At 41.7% G+C, this 9,692-nt stretch overlaps 1 protein-coding gene across 5 annotated transcripts in view; it reads right to left on the bottom strand.

The window, feature by feature from the left end:
* Positions 1-503: 503 nt before the first annotated feature.
* The window catches only part of gra (granulito), a 242,581-nt gene continuing 233,392 nt past the window's right edge, over positions 504-9,692 (bottom strand). For 4 of the 5 annotated variants that reach the window (XM_085992694.1, XM_085992692.1, XM_085992691.1 and 1 more), the window contains one exon: positions 504-858. In XM_085992694.1, coding sequence (XP_085848820.1) covers positions 599-858 — 260 coding nt within the window. In that variant the 3' untranslated portion in view covers positions 504-598. The remainder of the gene's footprint in view (positions 859-9,692) is intronic. The other variant, XM_085992696.1, reaches the window with a different exon arrangement.

Genomic DNA, 9,692 nt, shown 5'->3' with positions numbered 1-9,692 from the left:
TCGTGCTTCTTCTAATAAGCCCCTTTTCTGAAAACAACTGAGCTATTCAGGAAGCAGTATCTGTATAGCACAGGAAGGATAAAGTAGCATGACTCCTTTAAATTCTTACAAGGAATTGTGCCTATGATTTCTCTCATTGGATAACTGGGATAATCCTACCTTGTACATATAGGATAACATCAAAGAAGGAGAATGACCCTGTCAGAGCTATGTAATCCAACCTTTTCACTCCTAGCTAACAAACATTGCAGGTAAAAGACACAGAAAACAACTGAAGACTTTAGTCTTTGATAAGATGTCTTGAAACTGGAGTAGAATGTTTAACAAAGCATGACTTTTTAAAAATAAAACTTTCTTTTTAAGCATGGCCCTTGGATATCCTGTTGTTTCCAAAATATGGAATGGGTCTCTGCAGTAACTGTTCCGATAACTATCCTTCAACAGAGAGAACCAGAATTACAATACTGTCCTTTCTATGCAGTTCATTTGCTACATAAAAAATCTTTGTTAACCCATTTTCAATTTATTTCAAGTGCACAAACTCTGCCAAAAGTGCTGTTTTACAAATGTGGTACTTCACTATCTTGATTAATTAGAATCAAAAGAAATTAATCATGAACCTCATCACTGAAAAAAGAAAATCTTCCAGATGTTGAGTAAAGTTGGATGAGTTCTTCCCATAAAGATCCAAAAGTCCAGTAGATATGTTTAGAAATATTAAACAGAATATAAGCACCTTCCAAGTGAGTTCAGGACTTGATTTACAACTGTCAATCAGCCAGCAATTCCATGATGATTGGTAGCCATCTTTTGGTAAGCAAAACATAAATCCCGTCCACTTCCATACAACCTCTCTCTCTAAGTAAGAAGACATAGGATTAGTCAAACATACGAGATCACCAAATGTGAAAAATGTATCTACACTTAGCATACCTCTTTTAAAACAAAATAGAACTTCACATTTTCCATTAGAGTACATATTCTATTTTTTGTTAACAGCAAAATATTCTAAATGACCACAATGTTGCACTTAGCTGGAAAGGACCAAAAATATATTCCATCACATTTATGGGAGAATGAATTTCCACAGGGTTTCTCCCACTGAAGTTACAGCAGCACAATAGGAGAAGCTCCAAGGAAATTTAGCCCCATCATGTTTTCATGCATTCGCTAAATACTGTAAGTAACATTCGCTGGCCCAGTTTACTATTCCAATTTTATAAATATTGCAAAGTTAACTTATTATTCAAAGATTAAACCAAAGAGTCCTCTGTCAGGTATGAAGCAACATAAATGGTCATTCAGCTGCCAATGCTAACAGCAGACATTTTCAGTACATAGAGACAAGATGTTTTGGATTTGATTAAAGCAAAATATTAAATCACATTTTTAAAATTCGTTTATGGGATGTAGGTGTCGCTGGCAAGGCCAGCATTTATTGCCCATCCCTAATTGCCCTTGAGAAGGTGGTGGTGAGCCGCCTTCTTGAACCGCTGCAGTCTGTGTAGTGAAGGTACTCCTACAGTGCTGTTGGGTAGGGAGCTCCAGGAATTTGACCCTGCGATGATGAAGGATCGGCGATATATTTCCAAGTCAGGATGGTGTGCGACTTGGAGGGGAACATGGAGGTGGTGGTGTTCCCATGCACCTACTGCCCTTGTCCTTCTAGGTGGAAGAAGTTGATGGTTTGGGAGGTGCTGCCGAAGAAGCCTTTTACCCACATCTTTTACCCATAAGGGAATGCAAAGTTCCCAAACTACAGTATGATTTTCTGTGATCAGGCAGCTCCAGAGTGGCTCTCAGGCTCCTGCTATTTGCAACTCAGGGACACTCGGATACATGGGACAGTTCATCTAATTAACATAACTAGTGTGCTCAAGCAGGAAGGGATACCCTAGTTGTTATGCCAGCAAGAAAACAAAATTTTTCAAAACATCAAGTAAATTTCAGGTGAGCTTAACATTTTCTTGTATAAAGAGGGGGAGCACTTTGAATAAAAATGCTATCCCTATACTTACTGTTCCATAGTTTTCAGATGTCTTTCTTGACTTTGCTTGTTTTAACAACATTTGTTCTATAACCAAACTTGTCACTGATTACATACAGTTTAACTACTTTGTTATTTCTAACAATCTGCTTTATGATTTGAACACCTTTTGACCGCTTTGCTTCATAAAGATGTTTGGAAAAGAACTATCAATAAATATTATTTTGCTCTGAACTCTAGCTTTCCATAATCATTCAGTAAGCCAATACTTTCTTTTGCCCTTTGCTTACTGTGTATATACAGTATTTGAAAAACTCGTTATTTTACTTGTTCTCAGTAATCTGACAATAAAGATCTTACTTGACTTCTCTATATTTTAAATCTGCATCTGCTTGTCTCCAATAGTTCAATGCTCAAGTTCACTCAATTTTTGAACTTTAAAAGCTTTCTGCTTCATTGAACCCACACTCCCTTTGAGCACAGGATCAACAACAATTTTTATTTATATGGTATCTTTAAAGTAAAGAATGTCCCAAGCATAAATAGATATAGAAAACAGACAACGGTCTGCACAGAGCAGGATTAAATGGAGTGAACTTGAACAGAGTGTTTTATTTGGGAATTTGGAAAGAGTGGGATTTTGGAGAAGAGGGGGAAGGAGTTGCTGCGTTTTGCCTACACTACTTGTAGTGCTTTGTGTTACAGGTAGATATTTAATTTCAGTACCCTTAACTTAATCTAGGTCAAGTAAGTAGTCAAGAAACTACATTGTAAACTAAGTTACCCAATTACAAATTTAATTAAATGAAACAAGGTCAAATAGAGATGGCAGTGCAGGTGGTGTGCCTCAACTGCAGCATGTGGGAGCTTGTGGAGAGCCTTGTGATCCCGGACAACCACATTTGCAGTAGCTGTCTGCATCACTTCAGCTCAGAGTTTTTGAGCTGGAGTCTGAGGTGCAGACATTGCGGGGCATCAGGGATGGGGAGAGTTACCTGGACACTTTGATTCAGGAGGCAGTCACACCCCTTAGGTTAGGTAGTGGTACAGGTCTGGTTAGTGGTCAGAGACAGGAGGGTGTGACTGCAACTCAGGCAGGTAAAGCGACCCCAGGTGCAGTGCTGGAGGAGCCTCAGCCTTTGCCCTTGTCCAACAGGTATGAGGTTCTTGCTGCCTGTGTGGATGAGGGAAAAACCTGCAGGATGGATGAGCAAGCTGACCATGGCACCATGGTGCAGGAGGCCATTCAAGTGGGGGGAGTGAAAGGGAATGTAGTTGTGGCAGGGGATAGTATAGTCAGGGGGATAGATACTGTTTTCTGCAGCTGTGACCGAGAATTCCGAAGGTTGTGTTGCCTGCCAGGGTTAAAGACATCTCCTCGCGGCTGGAGAAGAACTTGGAGTGGGAGGGGAAGGATCCAGTTGTCGTGGTCCACGTAGGAACCAACGACATAGGTAGAACTAGGAATGAAGTTCTGCTGAGGGAGTTTGAGGAGCTAGAATCCAAATTAAAAAGCAGAACCTCAAAGGTAATACTCTCAAGCTTGTTACCTGGGCCACGTGCAAATTGGCATAGGGACAAACAGATTAGAGGTTTAAATGTGTGGCTCAAAGAGTGGTGTGTGAGGAAGGGGTTTCAGTTCATGGGGCACTGGCATCAGTACTGGGGAAAGAAGGAGCTGTTCTGTTGGGATGGGCTCCACTTAAACCAGGCTGGGACCAGTGTCCTGGCGAATTGAATAACTAGGGCAGTAGACAGAGCTTTAAACTAATGAAGAGGTGGGTGGGAGGATTCAGGAAAGAGTCAATTTAAAAGCAGCAAGAGAAATGTCAAGGCTCTAGAACAGAGTTTTGGGTAAAAATAAGTAGAGTGGGTCAGGAAGGGACAGAGAGAGTAGCAAAGGTAATAAGGCATCAGTGACTAAGGTGACATCAGGGAAAAATAGAAATAAGTCAAAGCTAAAGGCACTATATCTGAATGCACAAAGCATTCACAACAAAATAGATGAATTAATAGCGCAGATAGAAATTAACAGGTTTGATCTAAAAGCCATAACGGAGATGTGGTTGCAAAGTGGCCAAGGTTGGGAACTAAATATTTCAGGATACTTAACTTTTAGAAGAGATAGGCAAAATGGAAAAGGAGGAGGGGTAGCCCTGATAATAAAGGATGGGATAAAGACAGTAGAGAGTAAGGATCTTAGCTCCGAAAATCAGGAAGTAGAATCAGTTTGGTTCGAGCTAAGCAACAGCAAGGGGCAGAAAACATTGGTGGGAGTTGTTTCTAGGCCCCCAAACAACAGTTGTAACGTAGGGCAGAGTATAAATCAGGAAATTAGAGGCGCATGTAACAAGGGTATAGTAATCATGGGGGACTTTAATTTACATATAGACTGGGCAAACCAAATTTGCAGTAATAGTGTGGAGGACGAATTCATGGAATGCATGCAAGATAGTTTTCTAGATCAGTATGTTGAGGAACCAACTAGAGATCTAGTATTGTGCAACGAGAAAGGGTTAATTAATAACCTTGTAGTAATGGGGCCTTTAGGGAAGAGTGACCATAATATGATAGAATTTTATATTGAGCTTGAAAGCGATTTAGTTAAATCTGAAACTAGGGTCTTAAATCTAGACAAAGCAAACTACGTAGGTATGAGGAGCGAGTTGGCTAAGGTAGATTGAGAAACTACATTAAAAGGTACGATGGTAGACAAGCAATGGCTAGCATTTAAAGAATGAGTACATAATTTACAACAAATATACATTCCTTTAAGGCACAAAAACCCCAACAGGAAAAGTGGTCCAACCGTGGCTAACAAGAGAAGTTAAAAACAGTATTAGATCAAAAGAGGCTTATAATGTTGCCAAAAAGAGTAGTAAGCCTGAGGAGTGGGAGGATTTTAGAATTCAGCAAAGGAGGACCAAGAAATTGATGAAGAAAGGGAGAATAGAATATGCGAGTAATCTAGCGAGAGACATAAAAGCAGACTGTAAAAGCTTCTATAGGTATGTAAAAAGGTAAAGATTAGCAAAAGTAAATGTGGGTCCCTTACAGGCTGAGACAGGAGAAATTATAATGGGGAATAAGGAAATGGTAGAGAAATTAAACAAATACTTTGGGGTCAATTTTCATTGTGCCATGAGGCGGGCTTTTAGGCGCACGGGGGGCTAAAATCCCGAATTCGGGGGTCCCGACACCATCCCCCCCAAAACCCGCCTCCGTGTAAGTTTCAAAGGAGGCGGGTACCCGCCTTGCACTGGGACCCGCCGACCCGAGGCGGGAAGGAATTAGTGCCAATTAACTGCCCGGTAACAGGTAGTTAACAGGCAGTTTTTAGCCTAATCCCTATTTTAAAGGTTGTCGTGTGGGATTCCCGACGGCGCCAAACCACGCCAAGTTAGAGGAGTCGGGCTGTCGGGTTGAAGGACTTGGAGGGGTCGAGATGTCGGTGTTCAGGTGAGTGATGGGTGCATGAGTGCAAAGGTAAGTGTGTTTGGTGTGTCTAAAGTGTGTAAAGAAGTTTAAATTACCTGTACTTACCTTCACAGCCTTCCTTCCTCTAAGTTTCGGGAGTCCATCATTCAGCTGGCACAGAAAGCAGAATGGCCGCGAGCTGTCAAAAGTGGCAGCCTGCAGCTTTCAGTGCCGGCGAGATTTCTAACTGAGTCTGCGTAGAAGGACTCAGGTTAGAAGTAAGACTGTCAGTGTTTGACAGCTTCAAACAGCTGTGAAACACTGATATTTCATCTGTCAACACGTCTTGACAGATGAAAGTTCAGTCTGTGACGTCACCTGTTGCCGGGTGGCCCTTAATTGGCCTGCTGAGCCCGCTGGGCGGGCTCAACAAGGTCAATCAGGTGAAAATCGCGTGGATTGGCCGCATCTCGATGGAGGCGGGACTACAACCTGAAAGTTGCAGTCCCGCCTCCTTCCCGACTTCTGAATGAAAATCCAGCCCTTTGTGTCTGTCTTCATGAAAGAAGACATAAAAACTTCCCGGAAATAGTGGAGAACCAAGGGTCTAGCGAGAAAGAAACTGAAAGAAATTAGTATTAGTGAAAAAAAGTAGTACTGGAGAAATTAATGGGACTGAAAGCTGATAAATCAACAACAACAACAACTTGTATTTATATAGCGCCTTTAACATAGTAAAACATCCCAAGGCGCTGCACAGGAGCATTTTAAGACAAGAAATTTGACACCCATCCACATAAGGAGAAATTAGGGCAGGTGACCAAAAGCTTAGTCAAAGAGATAGGTTTTAAGGAGTGTCTTAAAGGAGGAAAGAGAGGTAGTGAGGCAGACAGGTTTAGGCAGGGAATTCCAGAGCTTAGGGCCTAGGCAACAGAAGGCACAGCCACCAAAGGTTGAGCGATTATAATCAAGGATACTCAAGAGGGCAAAATTAGAGGAGCACAGATATTTCGGGGGGTTGTGTGGCTGAAGGAGATTACAGAGATAGGAAGGGGCGAAGCCATGGAGGGATTTAAAAACAAGGATCAGAATTTTGAAATCAATGCGCTGCTTAACTGGGAGCCAATGTAGGTCAGCGAGCACAGGGGTGATGGGCGAATGGAAATCCTCTGGACCTGATGGCCTACATCCTAGGGTTTTGAAAGAGGTGGCTATAGAGATAGTGGATGCATTGGTTGTCATTTTCCAAAATTCCATAGATTCTAGAGTGGTTCCCATGGATGGGAAGGTAGCAAATATAACCCAACTATTTAAGAAAGGAGGAAGAGAGAAAATGCTAGAATCTATTATTAAGGATGTTGTAACAGGGCACTTAGAAAATAATATTGGATTGGGCAGAGTCAACATGGATTTATGAAAGGGAAATCGTGTTTGACAAATCTGTTTTTTGAGGTTGTAACTAGCAGAATAGATAAGGGGGAACCAGTAGATGTGGTGCATTTGTATTTTCAGAAGGCATTCGATAAGGTGCCACACAAAAAGTTATTAAACAAAATTAGAGCTCATGGGATTGGGGGTAATATACTAGCATGGATTGAGGATTGGTTAATGGACAGAAAACAGAGAGTAGGAATAAACGGGTCATTTTCGGGTTGGCAGGCCATAACTAGTGGGGTACCGCAAGGATCAGTGCTTGGGTCTCAGCTATTTACAATTTACAGCAACTATTTGGATGAGGGGACCAAATGTAATATATCCAAGTTTGCCGATGATACAAAGCTGGGTGGGAATGTAAGTTGTGAGGCGGTTGCAAGGAGGCTTCAAGGGGATATAGAGAGGGCAAGAACATGGCAAATGGAATATAATATGGAAAAGTGTGAAGTTATCCACTTTGGTAGGAAAAATAGAAAAGCAGAGTATTTTTTAAATGGTGAGAGATTGGGAAATGTTGGTGTTCAGAGGGACCTGGGTGTCCTTGTACACAAATCACTGAAAGTTAACATGCAGGTACAGCAAGCAATTAGGAAAGCAAATGGTATGTTGGCCTTTATTACAAGAGGATTTGAGTATAAGAGTAAAGACATCTTACTGCAATTATACAAGGCCCTGGTGAGACCACACCTGGAGTATTGTGTATAGTTTTGGTCTCCTTACCCAAGGAAGGATATACTTGCCATAGAGGGAGTGCAAAGAAGGTTCACCAGACTGGTTCCTGAAATGGGGGGATTGTCCTTTGAGGAGAGATTGAGTAGACTCGGCCTATATTCTCCAGAGTTTAGAAGAATGAGAGGTGATCTCATTGAAACATACAAAATTCTTACAGGGCTTGACAGGGTAGATGCAGGGAGGATGTTTCCCCTGGCTGGGGAGTCTAGAACCAGGGGTCACAGTCTCAGAATAAGGGGTTGGCCATTTAGGACTGAGATGAGGAGAAATTTCTTCACTCAGAGGGTGGTGAATCTTTGGAATTCTCTACCCCAGAGGGCTGTGGAGGCTCAATCATTGAGTATATTCAAGACAGAGAGCAATAGATTTTTGAATATTAAGGGAATCAAGGGATATGGGGATAGTGCAGGAAAGTGGAGATGAGGTAGAAGATCAGCCATGATCTTACTGAATGGCAGAGCAGGCTCGAGGGGCCAAATGGCCTACTCCTGCTCCTGTTTCTGATGTTCTTATGTTCTTCGGAAAGGAGAGGTTAGAAGGGACGAGCTAATGCTTGGTCAAATAAATGGATTTTGTGGAGCTTTTTAAAAGGAGGAGCCAGAGATGTTGAGCCAGAGAGGTTTAGAGAAGGAATTCCAGACTGTAAGACCCACGTGGCTGGAACAAAGGGATAAAGGCATGTGTAAGAGGAAGAGTTAGAGTAACAGTGTATTTGCAGAGTGGAGAGAGGAATATAAGGGTGGGAGACAGAGCAGATAGAGTGGGCCAAGGTCATGAATGGCTATAAAGGTGAGGATGAGATTTTAATTTTACTGTGTTGGGAAGTGGTGAACCAATGTTGGTCAGCATTAACAGGGGTGATGGCAAGTACTACTTAGTGTGGTACAGAATAAATGCTGCACATTTTTTGACAACATTGAAATTTACAGAGGGTGGAGGATGGGAGCCTTGCAAAGAAAGCATTGAAATAGTTGGGAAGTGAAGAAGGCACATTAGTGTTTTAGCAGCAGAGAAGCTGAAAAAGGGGTGGAGGCAGGCAATGTTAGAGAGGTGGGAGTAAGAAGCCTTTCTGACTGAGAGGATTATGGGGTATGAAACTTAACTCGGTAAAACAGAATGCAAAGGATGTGGGAAGTCTGGTTGAAACAGTGGCCAGGGAGGAATATACAATCAGTGGCAAGAGAGCAAAGTTTGTATTGGTAGCCAAAGATGAGGGCTTCTGTCTTCCCAATATATTGTGCTGGAGGAAGCTGTGACTCATCCAAAACTGAATGTTTTTAGCAAAGAGAAGACAAATAACTATTTGATCTGGAAGAGGAACTAAGAGTGTTGCAAAAGTAAGTTGTGACACTGTTCACATTACCATCAGCACGGTTGCCAGCCACCTGTTCAAAGCTAAGGTAAATAAATCTCAAGAGTCGGATAAGAAACATCTAAGGATCCTTAAGGAACTAAAGGAGGAAATTACAGGAATTGTGACACAAAACTTCCAGAAATCACTGAATACTGGAGGGGTGCCTGGGAACTGGAGAAAGATAGATTTGACTCCTATTTTTAAAAAAGGTAGCAAATTTGACGTAGGAAACTATAGACTAGTAATTTTGACATCCATTGTGGGTAAAGTTATGGAAACTCTTATAGAATCATAAAATCATAGAATGATACAGCACAGAAGGGGGTCATGTGGCCCATCATATCTGTGCCGGCTCTTTGAAAGAGCTATCTAATTAGTCCCACTCCCCTGCTCTTTCCCCGTAGCACTGCATATTTTTCCTTTTCAAGTATTTATCCAAGTAACTTATGAAAGTTATTACTGAATCTGCTTCCACCACCCTTTCAGGCAGTGCATTCCAGATCACAATAACACAGTGTAATATTTTTTTCCTCATGTCACCTCTAGTTCTTTTGCCGATTACCTTAAATCTGTGTCTTCTGATTACTGATTCTTCTGCCACTAGAAACAGTTTCTCCTTATTTACTCTATCAAAACCTTTCAAGATTCTGAACACCTCTAACCAATCTCCCTTTAACCTTCTCTGCTCTAAGAAGAACAACCCCAGCTTCTCCAGTCTATCCATGTAACTGAAGTCCCTCATCCCTGGAACCATTCTAGTAAATTTTC

The sequence above is a fragment of the Somniosus microcephalus genome, chromosome 7 (genome assembly GCF_052327205.1).
Source record: "Somniosus microcephalus isolate GS21.2 chromosome 7, FLI_Smic_1.0, whole genome shotgun sequence".
NCBI classification, from domain to species: Eukaryota; Metazoa; Chordata; class Chondrichthyes; order Squaliformes; family Somniosidae; genus Somniosus; species Somniosus microcephalus.
Note: the sequence above shows the minus strand (reverse complement) of the source record. Positions and strands in the feature narration are given on the sequence as shown.